Genomic DNA, 26188 nt, shown 5'->3' on the forward strand with positions numbered 1-26188 from the left:
CATTTTCATTCAGATACACTGAGTAAGCATCATTGCTTGTCTTCTACATTTGTCCTTTCACATTAATACTGAATGGTAAGGTTCCTTTCAAATGTAAGCTTACTGCTTTGTTCCTGCTGGTGTATGTTGTGAAACCTAAGCATGAATTATTTGATGTAGTTCAAAGGAAGAAAACTTGCACAATCCAGAGTTGGGAAGAACTTGTTCTTTCCATCTTTAAATATGAAGAATGAGCCACAGCGGTTGATTCAAACTCGAAAGCACTTGTTTTTACTTGAGGCATCATGTGGAGAGACACTTTCAGCCACTGATGTCTTGTGTAGCGTGGGGGACGTGTGCACTGTGCGTAGAGAAAGAGGACAGAGGTGGGGAGGAGACTTCAGAGTTTCTTTGGTTTGTTTCAGTCCTCAGTAAAACTTTCCCTGCTGATGCCTGGAACAGGTGAATTGAGCTGTGTGACCTTTTTGTGTAACTTGTTGATGGAGATGTGATGGGTACTGCTATAGGGATACCATATACAACTGAGGCACAGAGTGGTGTTTTATAATCTGTTGCTTTCTACTTCTGTCTTCAGGATTTTTTTTCTGTCTGTGTTATGCAGATTCGTAAAAGGCCTGCGTGCTTTTCTCCAGTGTATGTGTGTTTGGAGGTATAGTTGTTGTTTTGTATTTTGTTTTTTCGTGTTGTAGGATTGCCAAGGCAGAGAAGGACTATTTGGGGAACAAGATGCTTTTATTTTATTCTTATTTTTGCGGTTGAATTGCTTTTAACTTTCTCTTTTTTTTTTTTTTAATACTAGACCACAAACGTGCATTAGATGAGGAGGAAAGTAGAAACACTTCCTCTGTTACAATGCTTAATCCTATTTTTGCAAGATCTTAAATCTTTCTAGATTAGTTCTAAACTTTGTCTGTATTGTGTCTTATAGCTTTCTTATAGTAGCCACATAACTTAGTTCATACTTCTAATATTAAGACAGTCTACTACTCTGCCCACTTGTTCAGAGAATAATCTGCTGTTTACTGAGTGTGCCTGGGTATCTGAAAAGCTGAGATACATTCCAGATGTTCTAGTTCTGAATAATAATTTATCCTGCCTACGTAGTGTTCTCGGAGAAGATGCAGGGAAGGGATTTTGTATTGAACACATATTTGCTTGTGTGGGTGTGAAAGGGCGGTGTAGGGGATATTCTTCACTGGAAAAATGATCCACAGTTTTCTCTGAAAACTTTCTTGGCCCATCACTTCAGTTTGGATCTTTACACCCACCATGTCTAATAGCAGTTACTACAAAGGACGAACTTTTGTTACCTTGCATTAGTAAAACACAACTAGTTAATAGCACAGACAAGCTACTCCCTTCTTCCAACCTCTCTTTAGATTATTTTTTAGGACACAATGACCTTTTCCTTCCTCACCACCAAGTTAAGATGGTAATGAAAGTTATACTACAAACTTATCAAATAAAATAGTTTAGAAACAAATTGAAATACGATGCAGGTGAAGGAAATAAAAAAATTTTGTGCTTTGATGCAGGCTTATTGTGATTTTTTTTTTTTATGGTCTTTATTTATTTATTTGGTTGGTTGGTTGGTTAGGCTTTTTTTCCCCCCATAGCAAATGGACTATCAAAGAACAGATGTGCCAGGCTGTAGACTTGAGTTACTTCTACTGCTTCTGTAGTAGCACTATGAAGCAGAGAGTCTTGAGGATATGCAGTGTGAGTAGATGGATGATGTAGCTCATGCAGTGCTGGATTCTTCCTATTGTGGTGGCATAACGTTTTATGGATAGGCAGGAGACATCTAGTTAATGCCTTGAGGCTTTGGAGGTCTCATAGTATCAGCAAGGTGGCTCTTCATAAAAATATGTGTGTAACTAGCACCAAATAACTGTTGTCTTGTTGCTTATAAAAGTCCTATGTTTATATTTAGCAAAATCTGGGGTAAGGCTCAAGTGTCCAAATCTGTCACTTGTTCTCCCTTTTGTTGTTAGATTTTTGTCTTCCCATCCTTCAGGAGCAGAGCTGATTGCACTTCTGTGAGAATTTAATCTTAGTGCATGTACTGCAAGTATCTTGAGTAAAATGTGCTTTGGGATTTATAGATGCTTTTTGTTTTTTCTAAATTAAAAAAAAAAAAGGGATGATTATTTGGTAACGGTTTACCCATGTACTGCTCAACAGTGTCTTGACGGAAACTACTTTCCCCTGTGAAAGTCAGATGAATAGTTGATGGTTCCTTCATTTAACAACAAATCAATTATTTAAATTGGAATGGAGTAGAATGCTTTGAAGGTCTGAGGTACACTGATCTGGCAATTCACATCCAGTTGCATACAAAGCAATGACTTGTGTTTCAGAATAAACTTTGCCAAATAATAAACCTATACAAGCTTTAGTAGCCAGTCAGCTGTAGGGTTAAATCCTAATTTATCTCACTGAATATTTAACAGTGACACAGTCTGGCAAAGGATCAGTAATCTTACTGTTAGTTTCATTCTTGATTATCGCGTCAGCAAATCTTCCTACTGCTGAAGATGCAGACAAGACAGGTGGAAGATGGCAATTTACATTGACCCGTTGGGAAATCTAAAAGAAAAATGTTGGCTGAAAAAATTCTTGATTCTCAGAAAAAGTGAATTTTGTAACTGAGAAATGAATGAAAGCAAAAAATGGATTTTCACAAGATATTTTATCTGCTGTGATTTTCAGGGAAACATCCGTGGAAATCCCAACTTGTATACAAAGGGTATGAACAGGAAATCTTTCTTAGTTCTGCATGTTGGTGAAAAGAAACATTTTTCTCTGAAATTTCAGCCTTAAAGGAGTATTTTATTCCATTTCCTGACCACTAAAGTGCTGTATTCTCATATTGCTGCGAATGTTAGTTCTGGATTGTCTCGAATAGATACTGACTGCTGAAGAAATACTGCTGTATTTCTTTCCTTTCCTTCTCTTTTCTTTTTTTTTTTCCCCTTTTCCACTCTTGGGGAAGAAAGGGAAACTTTTTATTTAAAATTATTTTTCTGTATCTCTGCCTTTTAAAGTTCCATGGTACTGGTAGAAAAATTTATCTCCCTAACAGTGGAACTAATGGTATAAGTAACTTGAGGACTAGAAAGATGTCGTCTTTGAAATAGGACAGGTACAATGTTTTTCTCAGTGAAAAGTTCAATGTGAAATATTTTCATTTATTATTACTTTAAATCTTGTTACTTTGCTATCAGGCTCAAATTTAATCTCTCCTATTGCAGGTCTTTGTGTTCAAGCTTAATATGAAGTATAGAAGTGCACATGGGAATAGAATTACATTTGCAAATGTAAATCACCTCATCAAATCCACTGTTCACCATATGGTGAATTTCAATCTTCTGTAATCACAGCCTGATACTCATAACAGTTCTTGCACTTCAATATGTTAAAGCTGCATGAGTCAGGACTGTTGTGAAGCAGGAAAACTGCGCTGTGAAAAGATACTGGGAATATCTGCAGCTCCACTGATAAAGTAAATGATGGTTTATGTATCTTAAAGGCTGGACATTATCCAGGCATAGAGTTATGCTCAGTCTTGAACTGAAGAATAACTGGATGATTGAATGTAAACCAATCTGAAAACATGCATGAGTGTAAAGGATTCATATAATAAGAAGTCAGTCCAGAATGAGGAATCCTCTCTTGATCAGAGTTGAGTTGTCAGCATCCAAAAGCTTGATGCAGTAGGAAGCACTGTAAATAGCCATTGATGTAGGTGTAAGCCTTGTGAATAATTACAATTGAACTTTATAAAAAAATCTAGATAGACACAAGTGGGAAGGTAACTTCTAATAAGCAAGATAAAATGAGAAATGTTTAAAATTGCATTATCTCTTATTTTGTCTGAAGGACCACCTGCTTTTGGAGAGGTTTTGCTGGGAGTGAGTTGCATTTCATATCCACAGAGATTCTAAAGTTTGTCATTGGTGCGAACTTACCCTTGGAAGACGATGTTTACACATCCTTTGTTTTGACACTGAGAGTTGAATCAGACCACAAAGAGAGTTGCTTCTGGGAGAAGAGGTGGCTGCGACTGCAAACTTACCCAGAATGTGTGAGGGGGCAGGAGGTGGTCTGAGAAGAACTGTTGTGATCTGTCTTGGAGAAGAAATTAAGAAAGGAAATTGCTTAAAAGATTTCTTGAGGAATGACAAATTATTTCCAAATTCTTAAAACTCAAAGTTTGCTGAGGTGACTATAGGTGCACTATATAAAAATGCCATTTTGAAGGAGGGCAGAGTTTGTGACTGGCTTTCCTTTGGAGGATAATTTCTGCAAAATGGGGCTTAATTTGTGGGAGGACTTGTGTGATTGCCAGATGAGCTCACAGCTCTGTTCCTTCATCGGTGTTTCAGGACTTGCAGCAGAAAGCCTTAGTCTTTCGAAATGCATGCAGTTTTAAAGAACTACTGTATTTTGTTCTATAGATACATCTTACTATTACTGTGAAGACTCTGGAAACATTTTGTAGTGTTTTCATGATGGTATCTGCTTCCCTGTTTATATTTTCTATGTGATGTTTAAAAGAAAAAGATTTGCTAACATCTATTCTGTCCAGAGGATGTTTGCATACAGTTGTCTATACTGCTCTGTGCTCAAACTAAAAATTTTGGACATGGTTAAGAATGTAGATACTGTAAAAAGCAGTTGAAAGATCAAGGTTTTAACGCAGCAGACTGTAGAGGAGAGTAGTCTAACCCCTTCTCTTAGACTCAGTTTGGTAGTTTGTGTAACTGCTCCACCAAGAGAGGGCGAGGAAACTTGTGCGTGAGCCAAAGTTACAGTTGCATTCAAATGACCTTACAGCATCAAGAACTGTTCATGTGGGGGAAGCGCAAATAGAAGCGACACTTAAAGTGAGCCTGCTAGCCAAATGGTGAAATTCTGGAGGGGAAAAGGAGGCTCAAGAAAGGAAGAATGCTATGCAGATGATCAAGAGCAAGAAGAGTTGAAAACCAGGTACAGCAATGGCTGCTCCGGAGCTGTAATCCCCTGATACTGTTTGTCTCTCTCGGAGCTTAGCTGTGAACGTAGTATGTATGTAGTGTGTGCGCAGAGGCATTGCTAGCCATGTTTTAAATTAATGCAGACAAAAAAAGGGAACATGGCAAATGCTGCTTTAGTACTTTTCAGATTCCCTTACTCTGCAGTTTAGTTGAATGCTGTTTTTCAGCTATTGCACTGCATAACGCTGCCTGGCCTCTTTCTCAAATAATGCTGAGCTGAGCTGCTCTTGTGTTGTCAGATGCAGATTTTATTCTGGTGTGGCAGTGGGGAAAGACTTATTCTTTGGTGCGCAAAAGTATGGCATCGACAGTTTGCTGTGCTTGAATGGGTCAAGGATCCCTGTTTACTGTGGCTGCTTTCTCTCTCACTACGTCAAGGTCTGAAGTTAGTCCTAGTAAACTGACACGCTATTTAAAATGCTGCCACCATATGGGCTTTTTTTGAGAAGAAACCAGAAGGAATCTGAGAGAGCTAATGTTTTTAAGGCTACAGATGAAACTGCTTTGGGCATCGGGTGTCATCATATAATTATTAAACGAGTGTTGTAGTGGGAGCTGGCAAATCAGTGCAAACTGAACTACTTGAAAAGTTTTGCAGGCTTTCGACTGCAAAGTAATTGCAGTTATTTGGGATACATGTATTGTTCTATGTTCATAGGACAATTCGTCACTGATTTCTGTTGGTGATCCTGGAGTGTAAGAAGCAGGAAATACGTTAACATTTATATGCTGTGTGTATTAATCTTCATATATGCTGATAGATACTTTGGTAACTTTATGCTTATTTATTGGAGTATACTATTAATGATGCCTGTCTAACTGGTATCCTGGACTTCATTCTGTTGTTAAATGGAAATTTCTGCGACATAAGGAGCTTAGACATGAGTGTTTCCTTTGAAACGCAAGATAACTGACTTGTGCTGGAGATGTCATCTTTTATGAAGCTCATTTTCTTGATATGGTTGGAGTTTGCTTTTCTTATCCATGTTTAAATTTGAAACCAGAACTTTAAACCAGAAAAAAAGGAAAATGGTTAAAAATTAATGCATGAATTTTGGACAGTGTGAACTATTTTCTTCATAGATTTTTTTTAAAAGAATTTTTTAAACCTTGATCATTCTGAAATATTAGATTGCTGTTGGAGAGTTATGTATTTGTGTGCTGGTGGCTGGAAGGAAGGTGGTAAAACTACTTAGATTCCCGGTCTCTCCTCCCCTCTGCTCCAGCTTTGTTACTGTGAATTTGTTTGCTTACCAATTAATTTTAATGTAATCTTCTCTGCTATAGTCAAATGAGGGACAACTCCTTATAATTTACTAATTCTTTTTACTACTCCACATCTTGTCTGTGTCTGAACTCTGTGAGAAGAATGACTACATCTAGTGAATTTGTTTAAAATAAATAAATATTTGCAATTGCTTCTAATCAAGTTAAAACAAGAAATCAAGTTCAACTCTATTTTTCACATGCTCTTTGTTATAAAACCCATTTCATCTCAGAGCCAAAATAGTTTAAAAGGTCTTTTTGTGGTTGGGAGCTTTTTAGCTTTGGAACAATGCCCACAATAACTGTTCCTTGTTCTGTGATTGACTGACTTGAAGGAAACTGACATTTCTTAATCGAAAGCTTTACATCTTAAAACTTTATAAAAATGCTTTGGACTGTACCTGCAATACCTAAAATCCTTAGCATGCTCAAAAATCTCAGTGCTACAGCTGGTTTTAGTCTGTTGTAGGAAGGCAAAGGGAAGGAAAGGAGACCTTTTTGTAGAGTTGTTAGCATCTGTAACATGACTTTGCAAATTATGGGAGTGTAATTGTAGCTGGACAGAAATGGAGTTCATATCAGTCAGAAAGAATACCCTTCTTGTTAGCTCTTTTTACTCCCCTCCTTCTCTGTCCCCACTAGTTCAGGTAGGATTACATTGCAGCCAAAGGGCACTTAAATTCTAGTAGGAGCCCTTGTCTGTAGGGATTAGACTGACAAATCTAATGTGCTCTTGAGTGAAATAAGTCTGATGGATTTTTCTTGCTCATTTTCATATGGATCAGTTTTTCCTCTTGTAAATTCCTGTTTCAGCCCCTGATAAAGAACATAAAGGTACAGTGAGTACAAAGACTTTGTATTCCCCCTGTTCACTTAACTTCCCATGCTGCTTCTTTCCATTAAGTCTGCTTCCAGTGAGGTGCTTATATTCATCACAGAGTGGCTCAGAATTTGTCCCCACTTTCTTTATTTATCTCTAAAATGCAGAGGAACACCTGCCTTGCACAGGTGTTGAGCAGTTTTTCAGTTCTTGTGGAGAAAGTATTTTTGGAGGAACATATTCAAATCAGAAATATTTTCAACAGACTCTTATTTCTTCTCAATTTGCCCTCCCCCTTGTGTATCCCAGGTGTTGCCGTTCAACGTATGTACTGCTATGGCATGGACTACAATGGAAATCAGTTTTGTTTCTTTCCAGTGAACTGTGTCCCAAAACTTGGCAGTAATACAGATACTAAAAAGAAAAGGTGGAGGTGGAGGGAATTTATGTGGAAGGTGTTGTTAGAAACTACCCTGTAGTCAAAAGATCTTGTTCTGTGAGCAGTCGGGTTCTAAATGTGTGAAGGGAGCTTGGATAAAAGCAAAGTGTACTAAAACTTGCCGTCTTTGCAGACTAGCCAGAAAACAGAATAACTTCATCTTAGTTAAGTCTTTAAACAGAACCGGAAGTATTGGGACTAATTTAAAATACGTTTATTAGCCTTCCTAATTAGGATTTTAGTTGGAATTATTCTAAGACAACTCCTTTCAAATATGAAATTAAAAGACTGAGGTGGATATGTGGCCTTTTAGAGCAGTACAGCTTGCCTTCAAATCATGACTAGTCATTGTGGGGCCATACAGGAATTACTGGGAAAACCTGAGGATTAGAAGCGATAGGAACGTGTTTCACCTTGTGGTTTCCATGTTGTTAGCTTTTTAAATACTGAAACGATTTCCTCATCAACAACTTCGGTACTGTTCCCTTTGATCCCACCTCATTCCGAAATCCTTTTGGTCTAAAAGAGATGAAATGTGCTTCCTGATGTCATTTGACTTCACACATATAAGGTTTCATTAGAGACCTGGAACTGAAGTTGAAAAATGTAGCTGACAAAAAAAAAAAAATTTCAATACAGGAGATGCAGAAAGAATAGCTGCCTAGTTAGGCTCTAAAAATCATGTGAACTTTAAGCCACTCAAGAGCTTAATTTAGTGGAAGACTGGTCTGAGAGGCTTAATATAGATAGCTCAGATATCATGTGGAAACTCTAATTTAGACATGTATTGATATAAGAGACCTTGAGCTTATTTTTATTTGTGCCTGGCCAGACTGTTTGTTTGCTTGCCTCCCTTAACCCCACTCTTCATTCTCAGGAAATGCAGTACTGTTACTGCACAACTACACCTAACTGTACCAGGGAGAGTGAATAAAAATCAACTTTCCAATACTGGCACTTGTTCTGGTTTAGCCAGTTTTCAGTGGAGTCTTCAGTAAACTTGTTTGGTGCTGCTCCTGGTAGCTCTGACTGGGAAGGTGAAACAAGTAGTGGTTCTGGTCAGGATATCCTTCCTCTTGCTGAGAAGGGTTGGTGAGTTTTGAACCTGGCTTTTCCTTTTCTTCCCATGAGTAAAGTTCTTGAAGTGGTGAGAGAGACAACAAATGTTGTAGGGAAAATGCTCGTCTCTCGAAGTTGAGAGGAAAGCAGGTAAGTTACTTCACATGCATCATCCTCTCAGTGCCCTCCATCCAATGTAAAGCAAAACCAAAGAAAACAAACTTGAGTTTATTTATCTTGAAATGGCAGTCGTCTTAGATCAGACAAATTCTTTGCTCTTCTCTGCCTCTTAAAGAAAGAAGCAAGTTCACTGGGATTTCTACTCTTTTTCCTTTTTTCTTTTTTGTAAGTTATGCCTAAGCACTAGTTTACTTGTCTGTTTCCCAATACTGTAACTTCAAATTATAACTGTTACATCAACAGCACAGTAATTTTTAACTCTGTTCAGAAAACTTGTTTCTGGTGTGGTCATTAACATAACATCAGCAGGAGGGTCATAGTGTAACTGCTGTGACTTGCCCTCTGATGGAAGTGTCATGGGAAAAACAAATGGACGAATGGATTGCCTGTATGTTTGCAGTAGCCATGGAAAGTTCTGCTTTGCTAAAATCTACATTAAGCTTAGGAAAAACCCCCACCCACACTTTAAATCTTTACTTTAGAAAACCTGCTGCTTTCCAGTATTACTTCAACTTTTCACAGGAATTTATTTGGGGTAAAATCATACTGTTGGTCTGGAAGCAGCTGGGGATTTTAACTGTACAAGGAAAAAGTGCTTCTGAAGCGTGTATTCAAAGTCTGGAGTAGGTGGTGTTGATATCACTCCGGTTTCTTAAAATTACAGCCCTTAATGCAATCAGAGTTTATGACATGTAACTGTACGTTACGGATCTATAACTTCATAACAGAGATTCAGTTTGGGAGGTATCATTATGAAAGCTAGTGTTGTCTTCCAAGTGAAGAATTAAAATACCTCAACATCCTTACAAAAACAGAGACAGAGTAAATAGGACATCTTCATGTTTAAAAACTTTTAAGTTGATGGTGAATGTTTCACTACTTAAATTCTCTGTGAACAAAGTTAACTTCTGTAAACCATATAGAATAAGAGTCAGACCAAGGTTCTTTGTGGTGGGTTGCAGAACGTTTCCTATAATGACACAAGAGCTTTGTTGTTCCATCCATTTTGAGTAAGTCACAGTACTGTCCTCTGGCAGCAGTGAGTGGTGGAAGTTGCAGAAGTCTATGGGCTGTACCGGGAGGACAGTTTTTTGTGCATGGAGTTTCAAAGTCTTGATAACTTTTTCTGTGTCTTTCTGAGAGATGTCAGGTTCCTTCGTAGTTAAAAAACAATCTCAAATACAGATGCTGTGAGTCAAGATTTCTTTTTTTTATAAGATGTCTTGAAAATTTTGGATGGCACTTGAGCATAGTTATACAGTGCAGAAGCCATTTTATGCAGTGTCTGAAGCTGACCTACTTCTTGTCACATCTGTTACATTTGCCTTTACCATAATTTAAAAGTAATTAGAATCTATCAGTTTGTCTAAAACTAACTTTTTGAAGGGAGAAAGAGGCAAATATTTGTATTTTGTTTTTATTGAACAGCATTTCATTGCTTTGCTACTGACAAGAAAAGACCATCTCAAGTTTTTGAGTGAACATCTGTGTGAAGGACAGCCTCAATCTCTATGATTCATTTGTATTAGAAGTAGGTTTTGTTATGGCTGTCTCTCAAAATGCAAACCAAATTTTTTTATGTGCAACCCTTTTGAACATCAGACCAATCCCATATTCCATTAAATTCTTGCTGTTAAACTAGAGAACTTGGTTCTAGAGATAGAAAGGAATAAGGAACTGGGTATTTTTAGTGTTAAAACACTCTTTTCATTCTGTGAAGTGCTATCAAAATTTTTGTCCCTTCTCACAGTTTGATGGAAACATGCCTCACATGCCTTTTTTGATACTCTAACTGGCCTTCAATTCTGTTGCTCCAAACTTCGGGTACTGGAGCATCTTGAGTGCATTTTTACTGTAGTGATCATAGCGTGCACTGAAGCACCAGAACACAGGTACCCATACAAAAGTGACCTGGACAAGCCTTTTAATCCTTCTGTTTTATTACTGTTTTATAGTGAGAAAAATAACTTTGAGAGCGTTGCACTTGCCTACAAAATGTCACGGACTTTATTATGTTACTTATAAAGACCTCCAGAGAAACAACCATGGAAGACTGCTGAATTGTGAACTAATGTATACTATTATCAATGTGTTTCTAACATATTCAGATTTTACAGTCAGTGTTGTTTATAATGCAAAAAAGGCATTTTCAATACAATTTTTTGAGATTGCCTGTAAAGTGTTTATTGCCTGGGGAAAAAAAATACACGTTCTGTATGTGATGGGCATGCAGTAAAGGATTCCCTAACTTGACAAACCGTTCTTTAGCCTGCCTCTTTAGTCTCTCATGTCACCAGACTGAGCTGTGGGGCTGTTACTAGGTCTGCAGAAATGTTTTCCGCAGATAATGTACATGTCTTGTAGATGAGAAGCTATTTTTAGCAGTCTGGTTAGACTTTGAGAGTCGCTGAGGGACAGAGTCCTGGCGGAGAGCTGTGGAAGGGAGCAACTAATGGTTTGGAATGGGAAGGGGGGAAAAAGGTACCTTTCATTCCCAACTGTGTTGTCTATTTTTGACTATGTTGTTATTTCCTGGTAACTTGCAAAGAAAAAGGAGGTTTCTCAGGTTTGTTAGGAATAATCTCTGTGTTATTGAGGGGAAAATCGGTAGGCCTGCGTGAGGGGAAACTTACTTTTTTACTGTGATGGTGTTCAAAGGCTGCCTGGATCTCAGCAAACTGACACCTTTTAACTAAAGCGAATCTGAGAACTGCTGCTCTTCGCTTTGCGTTAGTGGAAAGGCTCTGACCTGAGACAGTTTGGATGGAATGGGAGTTAAGTTGTACACTACTGGCATTTGCTTGTGTGCAAGACTTTTTCATGAATGCACAGTAACCAGGGAAGGGTGATGCAGACAACAATGCCACTGAAAAAGGAATTATTATAAATTGTGAAACCTTTAATTTGACCATGATACTCAGCTACAGGCAGCTTTTTAATATTTAAAACTTGATATTTTAAAAAACCTCTTGTGAGCTTCAATTTGATCTATTTTAATCACAGAATGATTGTTCAAAAAGACAGCTGAGGTAGAAAAATAGCACAATGCACAAAAGGGGCCACGATTTTGTATGATTACATGTTACATTATGAACTTGGGGCAGGAAAGGTACTGTTTTTTCCAGGTGGCAGAATAGCTAGTGAGACTCCCCTGAATACATTGCAGTGCTTTCTCTCCTCCTCCCTTCCAACTTTTTTTTTTATTTTTAATGTGTGTTTTGTTTTAGTACTAAAGTCAAAGGTCAAAGGTCACCCCCAGCATTTCAGTCTCCATGTGAATGGCTGAGTGAACGTGCTTTTCCTCACTTTCATGTTTATCTTTCTAAGTAAAACTTGCAGGTAGAGAATTTAAAATGGAATTCAAAGCTGTTTGAGACTTCTCTAAATGACATACCTGGGAATGCTGCCACATAGCAGAAACATTTCAGTGATGCGTATTTCATTGCTGTGGGGACACCAAAGATAAAGTAAGGTAGGCTGCTACGGTGTTAGGTGCTACAGTGTTTCATAAAACAAAGTTCCATGCAATCGAAGGTTTGCAGACATGCTGAAGTGAAAGATCAACCATCTCTCCTCTTACTATTTATTGGTAGGTTTTATATGTTCCATCACACTGTCTTTTCATACAGGAGTAGTGTTGTCTACCTGATATGGAAAAACTTTCTTTTTTTCCTTTTCTCTCAGTTGAAAATAACTTTGAAAACTTTTGTCTTTCGTTCCTCTGGCCAGTCAGAATGGGCTCATGCTGAGTGTTAATTTTTCTTCATTTTGACTGGTGGGTGTTGGTCCTGCTGAGACTATTGTATGGTGGCTAACTTTTGTGCTACATGTGCAGTCCTGCAGATTTTTTTGGGCTTAATCTGGTTGTGCAACTTTGCCTATGTAGGATGTTTGTAGGAAAATTCTGCATATAGCTCTTCAGCTTTGTTGGGTCAGGTGTTTTCTGCCCATCTTCGTGTAGAACATGTGATGTGCTCTGGGTAACTTGCAAATTTGCTAAACTGAAGTTCAGTTTTATTTTTACAGCTGTTTGTAATTCGTCTGAAAAACACAGACCATAATGGTTAAAACCTGATGTCTATGGTGATACCCCTTGTCTTGCAGCAAGGGGAGCTGATGGTGAATGCAAGCTGTACTATGATAGCTAACTATTAAATGTTTGGTTTTAAAGACTTGATGGCATAGTCAGGTCACTGATCCTGGTGGCTGCACTGAGGAACATAAAAATGACGTAGCTAGTGTCCTCTCTAGTTGCCTTTTTGCACTGTGGATGACCTGTGCGGCTCTAATGTCTGCAGGTTTGTTTGGAGGATAGAGCATCCTCAAATTCGCTTCCTGCCTTCATCTGTAGGAAAATACTCTACCATTATGGACTAATGTGCATATACATTATTTAACCAGAATTGTGTTAAAAAAATAAAATGAAAAAAATCCAAGAACTGAACGGAACAGATTCATATATCTTCAGTGGCATAGTTTTGATGCATGACTGCATAAACAAGCTTCTTGTTAGGTAAGAATAAACTTGTGCAAGGGGAAAAATGAAAAATCTGGATGAATTCAGAAACTTGCAGCTACACATCATGCCAGTAAACCATATATGCACTCTAGTAGCAAGAAAATATTCTTTGTGCTAGCTGTACATTTGGGTTTTGTATGGTTTCTTCATTGCATTATTAATTGGTATCTCTATGTAGAGGCCTTAGAAAGGCTAATGAACAGCTCTGTTCTTTGTTCAGTGTCTTCAGGTCTGAACACAATGTAAAGATTAAAGAAGACAAGAAATCTATGAAATGATACTGTTATGCAAAAGTTTGAAGGAGGAAAATTTGCAAAATGTAGTGCCAGTTGTTAAGTGATCTGTTGTCTGTTGCAGGACTTCTGCGTTGCTTTTTTCCCTACCTAGATTTAGCACGGATTATCTGAAATCAGTGGGAGTTATAAAACACTGTTTTGTTCCGTATCAACGTGGCTGTATGAGCACTCGTTTGGCAGTAGGATTCTATGGGAGACCATATAGGTGTATGCTGTGTTGTTTCTATGCAGTTTCATGGTACTCAGAACCATGTTGCCAGAACTCCCAGTTCTGGGAAAAACGGTCTCTTAGCTGGCCCGTCTGTGTAATTGATCTTAGCCTAGAAAGTTGTGGATCCAAGTCAAGTTGCTGACCTGTTCCTCCTGCTTATTAATAAACCTTTGTGTTTCTACTGCAGTCAGAGTATATAGAGTGAGACTGAGGAAGAGGGCATTTCGGCACAGGCTCATCCCCCTGAGAAATTGGCAGAGTGCCTGCTCAAATTGCACAGAGATCGTTTGGGCTGTGGGCAGGGGCTGTGCAGGTGTGTGGCTGTGGAGTCCAGACTGAACAGCAGCTTTGGAGCAAGGGCATGAGTGGTGGAACTGCAGACGCACAAGAAAACCTGTGGATCTATTAAAAGAAAGAGAGCTCTAGGAAGATTCTGGTGCAGCTTATCACTTACTGAGACATTCACCTCAGAGGGACTGTACTAGACTTAGTGCTGCTTAAAAGCTGGCTGTCTTTTTTAACTAAAGGATGGTTACTTATTTTGGCCTTGTTATGTCAGTTGCTGGTGGTGATGATGATGATGGAACTTTACAAGGGAATTAATTGCTGGGCCTGAGTCATGGGAAACTCTGCTTCCTGTTTTGGCCATGGAGATTCCAGCCTAATGATGAGTATCAGTAGGATATTTTGATGATGATATTTTTATTTAATAGTATAAATGAGGTATGGACACACTGTTTTTTCTTCCTTTTCTGTTTCCATGGTGAGGGACAGATGTGTGAAAACCGAGCTTCCCTGCCGTGGGCCATGGGATCTTGCAGAGACATAAGAGCACACGGAGAAGAATGGAATATTTTGAATTTCACAGTTTCAAAATGATGGTAGAATACCTTACTGAGCAGAACAGAAAATGGTTCTTAGTAGAAACTGGGAGTCGTGTCTTTGCTGAACCCTGCAGTTGGTACAGTAGAATAAAACTGAGTCTGGATCCAGAACAGCAAGGGAAATAAAGGTGAACTAGTGCCCCCAGGTCTCTACTCTGCAGTAGGAATAACTACCATGTTTAATTCCCTGAATCTTGGTAGGGGAAATACTGCAATTTTTTCTTTGGGGTACAGTCTTGTCTTTTACTTGAACTGCTGCGTGAACTGTTTGCATTGGTCTGTTCTTCCTACCAAAAGGATGGACCAAGAGTTTGTTAAACAAAGCCACAACTGTTATTTGTATGGGGCAAGTGATGGCCTGGAGATCTCTGCTGCTATTGGGCATGCCTTTTAATGTTATTTCACCACTTCTTCCTGAAAATTCTGTTGGACCCTAAAACCTCAGTCAGATACGCTATAATATGTCACCTTGCTTGTGCTTAAAGCATGACTAAATTTACATCAAAAGCTTTTCTACACGAACCACAGAAGCCATTAAACAGGCTGGCTTCATTTCAGGGAAGTCAGTGTCTATGTAGAATATAGAAGTATTTTTCTAAAAATTCTCTCTTTTAATGATACGATGTGCAGCCCTTTCCAGGCAAGTTAATTTTTCACTGTCTGCCACACGAAGTTGCAAGGAAGTGTTCCCCAGACCTTCCTTAATAGCAAGGAGAGTTTCATAGTCTGTCTTGACAGTGAAAGAGATGTGATGAAGCTTTAAGGTCTGATGCTAGAATATATTGGATGGAGAACCTGAAATTAATGAAGGTTAAATAATGAAATTGAGGGTGAGCAGTCTCAAAGCACTTTTTAATGTTAATGGCTTCAGCTGTCAAATCTTGGCATCTTTTTACCTTTTCTGGCTCAAATAGGAGCTTGTATATCATATAAGCAATCTACACAGGGAATTTACAGAGTAGGTAAAGAGGTCTGTTCCTTTCAGGAAATCCTGTGTTTATATTCAGGATTGTACTTGTAGGCCTTGCTTTCCATTTTCCTTGTTGATCTAGAAATCCCAGTCTTCCACAGCTCCCTTGACAGAAGCTTGCTTCTTCATGCTTAAGCAAAACATGTGAAAGTCTTTAAAATAGTCAGATACTTTGGTTTAGTGATACTTTACTCTGGTGCCAAAGTTGGTTATCTTCCAATGTAACTGTGGGTACTGAAAGTCCAGAAGATGTTCCGGTCTTAAATCTGAGTCAATGTTATCGTTATTTTAAGGAAACTGAGTACTGGGAATGATAGTGTTGCTTGTGATAGAGTATATGCATGAGTTGAGGAAAATGAATCCTAATTGTGGTTCTGAGGCTGACAGGACCTTTGCCAAATTTAGATCATGAAAAAACAGTTTGAAGGAAGAGATTTCTAAGCATTGTAATATACTTGTATGGAGAGATGCTTTCTTTTAAGCTGGGGGTGGGGAACATTAAGTGATTTCCCCCCCCCCCCCAGTTAAATGGAGAAGCGCTTCAAATGCGGTGTTTTCCAAGGTTGTAAACCTACATGTCGTTCTGTGTACTTTCACCTTTACCATGTGTGTCTAATATTTTACTGAATTTGTCCAGTTCCTTTTATTGCCCGAGCCAGGGTTGCTTTTGATACTGTAGTAAAAAATTTCACTTCCAGAGAAAGTTTTCAGAGAAATTTCAGTCTACCAATTAAGTTGTAGAGTACACACAGGAAAAAAATCCTTGACATACAGGAATAAGGTTTGTCGAAGAACTGTTTCCCCTCACTGAAAGCTGGCTTGGTTGCTTGCCTGAGGCTGTTGGTATACTCAGAATGCTTTTTGACTGGGTGCTAAGATATGAATAAGTCATAAGGCATGCCGATAAGTGGGAAACTGAATTGACTGATCGCTAAGCGGGTCAGCTTGCCCAATCCACTTACAGTAGTTTTAGGTCTCCATCAACAGAGATTTACAATAGAGTGGGAGCTGGGAGGAGGAAGTTTGGTCAAGTGCTTTCTTACTGCCTGCGCTGTGACTCTGAGTAAGTGAAGTTTGATGTCCAGTACTATCTGTTGTGCATTTTGGAGAGTACATACACGCATACAGGAATTTATTTGAGGACAACTTCAAGAAGCACCATGTTTAAGCACTATTGCAATTCTTTTCCAAAATAATTTTCTGAATTGCTTGGAACCATTTGATCCATCTGTATAGAGTGACTTCAGATTTTTATTTTTGTGGCCCTCTGGGAAAAGCCACAATGCTGGATTTCAGTTTCATTGCGTAATTAAGTAAGATAGTTTAGTCTGCAAATGAAGCAAAAACATAGCATGTCTTACATTTAATTTGCATTTTTACCCCTTAGCTTGTGCTCTTATGTAGTTCTTCCTTGTAAGGAGACTTTTTGTTTTGTTCCATTTTTGTTTAAAGACTGTATCACAGCGTTGCTCTTGCCATGTTCATGCTAATGCCCCTGGAATTTTCTAAAAACTCTGTTCCAAAATCTTTGCTAGTGTGACTTTGACTTTAATGGCACTAAGCCATGGATATTTGGCTCAGTTTCCTAGAATTCCACAGTCTGTTGTTAAGATAAACATTTCTAGGTTCCCAAGAACACAGACGCATGTATATGGTAATATACTGGGTGTACAGAGTAACCTTTAAACAGCAAATTCTTATTTTCCTTTTTCATTCTCGATGTATACACACAAACTTCAGAAACAGAAAAATGACATGACAGAATAATTGTGCCATTTTTTTAAACTACATTGTAGCACTTTGAGAAGGGCTGTGGGATTTCTCTCTTCTGTTGTAGCCATTAACTTCTATGGAAGCCAAAGGGAAGCAGTCCTGTGTTGGAATGGTATGTGTTGAGGTGCACCCTCGTTAGTCAGCAGCTCGTGTCTCAGCTGCTGGGAAGTCCATGTGACCAAGGCTTTGGTATGAGGCCCAGAATTGCTGGTTGTTTAGGAATTCGTTGTCTTGTTATGTCGCTCAACACTGGTACCTAAAGTGACTTGTAACGCCCAGGCATCCAAAAGTGTTGGAGGTCTGGCTTTCTTTTTGCTGAAAAGGGCTGTGATCTGTATTCCCCTAGCCCAAAGCTTTGGAGAGGGGCTATAGTTAGTATGTGACAGAGCTGGGTTCAGTCCTCTCATCTCCTCTCCAACATAATAGTGTATGGTTGAAGGCATTTTTCCCATACGTAACTACTTAAAAATGACAAAAGAAAATGGATGTGAGGCCCAGGGATATTAACAGCCAGTTAAGAAATTGTGGGATAGATTCTGAGGAACTCTGTGCACGTTTTGGGTTGTAAGACAACCTTGAAGCGTGAGGGAGGTTCTCACTGGGTTGTGCTAGTTGCTGGAGCTCCTGGGGAGGCTTACTGCCAGGGAGTGAGGGCCAATGATGCTAGTGTGCCAAAGCAGATCTTAGCATATTACTTGGAGCAGGAATTGGTGGTCTGACTGTCCTTTGAGGTAAGCTTCCTAATAGTCATCTTTAAAATTGCTTCTAGCAATAGTAGGAAACTTTGAGGTGTTATTTTCTGCAAAAAATGGGAAGTTCTTACTCAACAGATTTTTTTTATATTTTGTTTTATTTTCTTTTTTTTTCTTTATCATCTTCTTATATGATTATTCAACTTAGTCCAAAGCAATAAACTCAGTCTGAAAGTAAGTGTATCAGGACACAGCAGGTACGGTGCGTGGGGGTTTTTTTAGGGCAGTTTGCAAAGAATCTTACTCCTTTTTTCTATCAGCTGGTCCTCTCACCCCTGCTCTCGCTGTCTCTGTGCAATAAGAAATAGTAAAGGAAAGCAGCAGTCTTAGTTCTCTTATGTGATATTTTGTGTAAATCCTTTCAGAAGGACAGCTATTAAAATTTGAAATAATGACACTTCTTCAATCCCATAAAACAGCATTTTTAAAAATTTAAATTATACCAACTCTATGTAGACTCTTAAAAGTCATTGTGGAGGGCGAGAAATTTAAAAAATCCTCCTGTAATAGGAGAAAACCAATACTAATGCAAAACAAGATTAAAATCCCATGCCCCACCCCCGGTTTTAAATCATGATAAATATCTGGTTTTAGTCAGTCTCTTCTTTTGTTTATGGTTACTTAACTAAAACTCTTGGCCCTAATTTGATGGCAATTAGGTTAATTGTATCTTTGTTTAAACAGTAGTAGTGGTGGGGGGAACCACCGTTCTAGCATGGTCTTTCAGCTGTTTTCACTGCTTTCCCTTACTCTTTACTGTTGTCTACTGAGGAAGAAGGTATATCTTGGCTGGCTGATCAGGGATTTGGCTTGGAATGGTAACGTGTTTTAATTTAAATATCTTTGCCTGTTGCATGCTGTCTTAGGCCCAGGCACTGTTCAGTAGGTTGTTGGGGTGTTTTGTTTTGCTTTTCACTTTACTCATAGTTAGTTCATGTGTGTTTATTGCATTTGTGCCCCTTTTCTCTGTCCTGCTTCTGGTCAAGTGCTCTCACTGGTTCTTCTTATAGGAAACGAGTTCAGGACTCGAGCAGACGCAGTGGTGTTACCTTCTCTGCTGCATTTCAGAGAAATTGTGGTCCAACTAGTGGAAAAGCAGTATTGGGCACTTAATTATCTTTTGAAAGTCTTTGAGGCTTATGGAGAAGTAAAAAAGTGGGGAGTTTCATGCTTTTTTGGTCTATAAACAAGCAACACTTTTCAAGTTTCTATTATCACTGTTCCCATCCGTGCTGTTTGATGTCCTGGTTTGCTGCTAGTGTAATAGTTTCCCCCATACCTGAACTGTTTGACAAGTCTTTGATACTTGCCTTTTTGTTTAGTGGTATGGGGAGATAAGCTGGTAGGCAGCATACCTGCTAATGTACTTAAGCTGATGTTCGTGTAGTTTAGCTTGTGTATTGGCTGTGTATGAGGCAGGAGTTCATACATGCTAAATACAACAGCAGTCTAATCACAAATGATTTGATGGATTTTCTTGGGTCTTTTTGGGTTGTTTTGTTAAGTCATTAGATCCTTTCCTTCTCTTCAGCAAGTATTGAACCATGCCAGTCTTGTATTGATCTACCTCAGTGAGCACCTTGCACGTGCATGGGTGTGAAGAGAAGTACATGTCTGAGGTGTTTATAGTTTGCATTGCTCTACCTCTGAGCTTTGTTTTGTTACCTGATGCATTCCTCCTTTGACTGCATGTACAGTTTCTCATACGCTCTGGACTAGTGATGGTGGTCAAACAGCTTTCCCTTTCCAAGACAGGTATGCAGCATGTCTAACGTAGATCTCCCAGCCTGTAGTGTGATGTATTGCAGGAAACGGAATGTGCTAATTTTTTAACTGTTTTCAGTTTTATTTGTTCATGGGGGAGGGCAAATTCGGTGGCTTACATTAAATAAAAGGAGAAGGAGCTGTAAAAAGCTGCCAGTGTAATGTGAGGCTTACACAAGGAAGAACTATTTATAGAACCTTGCAATATTTGCCTGAAGGAACTTCAGAGGGGAGAGGGGCAGCATTACATAAAGGCGCTCACAGCTGCGAAGGTCAAAGCCAGGGCTTGTCTTACAGTATGCTTCCACTCTCCCTTGGCCTGAGGGGAGAAGAGACTGATGGGCTCCTTTTGAAGGCCAAATCCTAGTGGGTGAGAAACTGGTTTGTGGAGAACAGTGGGGTGTTTTTCTTTCTTTTCTTTTCTTTTCTTTTTTTTTTTTTTTCTTTTATTGTGCTTTCTATTTGCGATGTTTTGATTTGCATTGCTTTTTGAGAAAACATGACTCTGGCTTGATTGATGAGTTAATGGTCAAACAAGGCCAAACAAGGTCACAGCAGCAGCTTTGGGGACCTTGAGAGTAAGGTTTTATGCTTTACATGTTTATACTCTCATTTAAGCATTTTTTTGGTTATTGCTGCTGCTATTCTGGCTTTTGTTCTCTGGTGGTGAAGTTTTTAGTCTAAATGACTTTGCCATGCCATGGGCAACTAGCCAGGTATTGTTCTGGTTTTGGATGCTTTCATCTGCTTAATACTTGTTGGTTATGAGGCTTTGTAAAAAGTGATTCTAGAAACCCTTCAAATCTTTAGCTTGAAAATATTCTTTAATGGTTTCATAGGCAGAAAAGCCCCTTTTTTGAGAGGCATACCTGAGAAGGTCCTTCATAGCACGTGAAGTAACCAGTGGGTGTTGATATTTCTCTGAAGATTGCATTTGGCCAAAGAGTTCTTAACCCCACTATGAAGGAAAAAAAACCAAAACAAAACATGGAATGTAGTTTAAATGTAACATAAGGCTTGAGTAAAAGGGTCTGTGTGATGTTGAGATAGCAGATGGCTTTGGTGTGACTGCCTGGGTCACGGGATACAAACGCACTGTTAAGAAGGTGAGGCAGTGTTTCCTCCAGGGTAATTAAAACTTTGGATAAGGGTCCAAGATGCCTGTCCCTTTAATTTGCTGTTAAAATAATGGATCTCTTAAAAACAAGTACAGCATTTCTCATGTTATATGTAAAGTGTTTGAAGGTAAATAAACGGCTTGTCACATTCTGTCGTTCATCTATGACACTTTGACTGTTTATGTCTCCCTAGCTAGAGATTTAACTAAGCAGCTAGCATTCTGCGTATTTAAAAGCCAGAACCCTATGGTTTATAAGAGGGTATACAATACAAGACAAGATTAAAACAACTCAGTAAATTATTTGGGATCAAATTCAGTCTTTATACTGAAGTCTTTATACAGTTTAGTGATAGTATATATGTGTGTGTGAGTAAAAGCCAGACCTGTTGCAAATGGTTGTTTTTTTATGGTCTGACAAAGTGTTTAAATCTATGTAGGCATTTTGACTGGCTTTTGAGCCCACACGCTCAGTGAACAAATTGGTTTTAAATTTAAAAAAAAATGCAAACGTTTGTAGATGCAAAATGTGAATTAGTAAAGAAATAAGCAAGTTGAATGCTTGAAGCAAGTCTTACTAAGTTGCTTTGGTCAATTCAGTGATGGTTTTGCAAAACACAGACTGAAGGCTGAAGTACCTGAATTACAGAGGGTAGGCCAGCATGTTAATCTGTTTCACAGATCAGACAGACATATAAACTGGCTTTGATTTGCTCCAGTGTCTACATGGGGCATTTTGCATCTGAAAAATGTTTTTTCATGTCAATATCAAAGCTTGAGGGCTCTTCTTAAAGAGCTTAGTAAAACTTAGCAGACTTAGTAAAACAGAGGTTAGTGGACTTACCAAGTAATGTACAAATCAGGGAAGAACATGTTTGGTGGGACTCTTGCAAGTACATTAAAGGAGGGAATTTGCGCACCCTGAAACCCTCTGAAGTATTTAACCATCAGTTAGTAAATGAGAATTAGTAAATCAGTAAATGAGAATACAGGATCAGAGCTCTGTAGCTCCAGGCAGATGCTAAGAGTGGAAAGTGCTCTCTGTCCCTTGGTACCCTGAGGTTCTGTCTAAATTAGCAAATAATTTGGTCAGTAGGGATGGATGAGTAGATCAAAGTTGTTGGCACTGAAGCTACTTAAATCTTCATTACTGGTTTGGGTGGGTTACTTTAGGTTAGATTTAGCTTGTCACCTTAGGCTGAATGTCCCACTTACCTGTGCAGTTTGAAGCTTTCTGAAGGAGAAAATGTCATAGGTATGTGCCAGATGACCTTGCAGTGATGAAGCCCACAGGGTTATTTGAGGTCTCATGTCCCTGTTTGGCAGCAGGTTGCATTTGAAGTGCATCTTGGAGAAGAGTTTTCAGGTTCTCTTACTCAAAGGGGAATTGATTGTTCATGGGCACCAAAGTTGTTCTGAAAAACCAGCTGTCTCACAGTAAATGGTTTTGCTTCAGAACTGTGCTGCTGGTCTAAACCAAATAGTTAAATTAAGTATGAGACTATGCCTAGCAAGAGGATGACGTGGAAGAAAGGGGAAGATTTTAGTTGGAAGCACTAGAAAGATATTTTTCTCCTCTTTTAAGGAAATATTTCTTTAAACTTGCAAGTGTTTGCAGCAGTCAAGCCGCCACTTTTGACTGCTGAATAAAAGTGTTATTTGAAGAACAAAATCTGAGCTAGATAAATAACTAAAAATTGTTCGAAGGTTAGTAATCACCATAGTGTGCAGCCTGTGACTCTGGGGTGGCAAGTTATTTGTAGGAGTCCCAGCCCTTTTGAGACTACAGTGAATTGCTGTTGCTGCAATCCAAGATGGTGATGGGAATAATGTTACAAGGTTACAAATGTATTTATTGTCATTGCTGGGCTCTGGGAAGGCACATGGCTGAATAGCTCCATGTCTCTTGCCGCTTTTGCGGAAGCGAGGATTACTTTAACTCATTCGTGTCTTTAGATTGAGAGTTAAACTGTGTTTAATCCTGAATGCAGAAGAACTTTGTCTCAAATGGTTGTGAAGCAGCAAGTGGTTTATTTTATTTGCATTTGTATGAAATATGCGGTGTATGAAACTCAACCCCCTTCCTCCAAAACACACTGCAAACAAACAATGAAGTCATTTTTTAATGGCCAGAACCCGGAAATGGCTGGCTGATGTGGAGATTTTTTTTTCTTTACCTCAAACCCCTCAAATCTTGGCTGTTGTCTGATGTAAATATGTGTTAGCCTTGAACTGCTTTGCCTAGGTACTTACAGCTGGATAACTTTTTTTTTAAAGTGGAGTGCAGTGCTGGCTAACCACAGCTCAATTATAATTTGGCTTTTGGAATGTGGGCTGCCACAGGTACCCTGCAATTAATACCCATTGTACTTCTTAGTTAAGTCTTAGTTACAGCACATAGTCTGAACAATTGTGTAGATGTACTATTAGATGACAATGGTGTTTGGTGTGTATATAGAATTTAAGCTCTTCGGATAGTAATCGTGAAGGCGCCATATTTTAAGCATTTATTGGGTTAGACCAAAATCTGGGTTTTGTACAGAGGAAGAGTGCAGGAGCAAGTCTTTGTACTTGTGTCATTGCTCTTATACAGTGAAAGTTTTGAATGAGTGCCTTTAACAAACAGTGTGCAAATAAGGGTGGGGTTTTTTTTTTTTGAGAAGAAAATGGCCTGGTTGAAAACCATTCCCTTAGATGATAAGGGAATTGTGCTTTTTCTGCAAAGAGTTTTACACTGAAAAATTAAGTTCAGACATTCCAAATTAAACAGACCTGGGCCTAAAAAAAAATATTTATTGGCCCCAAACTGTCATTGTATTTAGAGTGGTAGTAATGATGCAATACAGCTCACTGTGACAAAATCTGAGTTATGTCATATTAGGTAGAAGAGTTATTTAAATCCTGTGCACAGGCTGCTGTTGACATGCACAGTACAAAGAATGAAATGCATTGAATTTTCATTAAGAAAAGTCATAATCTGACTTATACATTGTGTATTTATTTGGATGTCAGAAGGAGTAAACATGAAACACTGCAATAACAATTTGTATCATTTTCTTGTTATGAATACTGTATCTATTGGTGTGACTGACTGAAGAATAATATTAATGTTTCATATTTCATGGGCATAGTAGCTACAACGTCTGTTTCTCTTCATGGCTGTTTTGGTGATCTGGTAAATATTGCTCAACTGTAATTTGTTTTTCTTTTCTGCAATAGGAAGATTGAGATGAAAGTTTAAAGGAAAAGTATGTGCCCCTGGATTAGGTGATAATATTTACCGTGCAAACAGTGCCTCTATGGGTTTGATAGACAGAGTCTGAACAGCATTTTTCCACTGTGTTGAAATTGAGGATATTAAATAAGTCAAAGGGAGAGGGCATACACATTTATGCCTGCTTTGTTCCCTTCGTGATACAAGGTTTTAAGATTAAGGCAAATTCTCTTCCCTTATCCAGAACTTTATTTTCTCATGCAGATCTTGCATGAGTTTCTGCAGCAGACCAGGCAAACTGACTACTGTGAGTTTTGAGGGAAGTGGTTTTTGTTGCTTGTTTGCTTTTTCAAGCTCTGCTTGTTTATGGTTTCTGTAAGTGCCAACCGTAAAACAGCTTGTGTGAAAGAAGAGTGGGAATGACTTTTTGTTTCTGCATGTGTCTCTGTATTTACTTGTTCTTAACAGTGACAAGGCAGAAGCTGTTGGATCCAGGGTAGTTTATGAGGGGGAGAACTTGTTCCATGGTACCTCACTGGGGTGCATGTTGAACTGGGTGAAGGGGGAGAGGTGAAACTCATTCAACACAAACTTGTAATGCAACTTTTGCAATGTTATGGCCAAAAGTGTTTTTGGTGAGAAGCGTCTGGGAGATAAAGTGGTAAATGAGTAAAGGTGATCAGGTATGTCAGAAGTTGAATGTCAGTGTGTCCAGAAAGGTTACCAGATCTCTGATTCCCAAAACTCACTTGAAGTTTTTTTACACACAAATCACACTTTGGTTATCAGTGCTGTTTCATTTGGCAGTGCTGTTATGTCGCTGGTTTCCTGTAGTTGCTAAGGCAGGGCATGGGGAGGAGGGCAAGAAGAGACGAGGAGTCCTGTTAATACTTTCAGTTACTTACTCCCAGACGTGCCCTTGTTCATAACAACAGACTTATCTAACAGTTTCCCAAAACAAATGTGATTCACAGATGCGCGGTAGCAACTAGGAAAAAATGGAGCCTTTTAATCAGCCAGTCTATGCGTTTCCAGTATATTTTGTTGTTTATAACTTAAGGTGTTTCTATCCTCAATGCAGAGGGGAAAGCGATGATTTGCATTTTGATTCCAACTTCATTTGAACAACTAATTTCTAATATCAGTAATCTCCCTCTTCTTATTTCTAAAGATCCACTTGAAAGGGGACCATTTTAAAAATAATCATTACAAGTGACCGCATTGTTCTTTTCAGTATGTACTGTGATAGCACAGGAATAATGGATGCTCTTTTGGGGGTAACCATAAGATTTTCTGTTAAAGCACTCGAGTGAAACTTTCTGCAGCTGCCACAGTAGAGTACAATTTGTACGAGAGTATGGGTGTCATAAATTTATCATTTGATCTGTTCCTTTAGCTATTATGACTATTACAAAATACAGATTTTGAGCCTCTCAGTATGAGAACTATTTCCAGGTTAGGTGATACCATGCATAAATTCAAGTGTATGGAATTGAGGTAGACTTGATGAAATGTCATTCTGCATATCAGGAGGTTTTTATTTCCCCAGAGTTAATATTGCCCATCCGTTTTCCAGTTGTGGTGTTCTGATTTCTGTGTAAACAAGCCCTCCTCTGAGAGGGGGAGATAATTTCTTTGCTGTCTTATGCCTGTGGTGAAAGGGAAAAACAGGCTAAGAAAAGATGGTGCCGGTACAGTGTTACAACTTTGCAAGATTTCTCTGAAGTTTACTCCCAGAAGGTTGAGAAGGTCTAAATGAGCCAAGGTGGGTGGACTATGCTTACATCAAGTTGGGTTAGGCAAAAATCTGGATGTTTAATCAGCCATTAGTTAATAACACTGTACAAGGAATACCAGATTCCTACGTGACGGTGCAAAGATAGGC

At 38.8% G+C, this 26188-nt stretch overlaps 1 protein-coding gene across 3 annotated transcripts in view; it reads left to right on the forward strand.

Moving 5' to 3' along the window:
* Positions 1-4821: 4821 nt before the first annotated feature.
* TRAK1 (trafficking kinesin protein 1) overlaps positions 4822-26188 on the forward strand; it is a 109450-nt gene continuing 88083 nt past the window's right edge. For all 3 annotated transcript variants that reach the window (XM_074575259.1, XM_074575262.1, XM_074575260.1), the window contains exon 1: positions 4822-4992. In XM_074575259.1, the coding sequence (XP_074431360.1) occupies positions 4907-4992 (86 nt within the window). In that variant the 5' untranslated portion in view covers positions 4822-4906. The remainder of the gene's footprint in view (positions 4993-26188) is intronic.

The sequence above is a fragment of the Larus michahellis genome, chromosome 2 (genome assembly GCF_964199755.1).
Source record: "Larus michahellis chromosome 2, bLarMic1.1, whole genome shotgun sequence".
NCBI lineage: Eukaryota > Metazoa > Chordata > Aves > Charadriiformes > Laridae > Larus > Larus michahellis.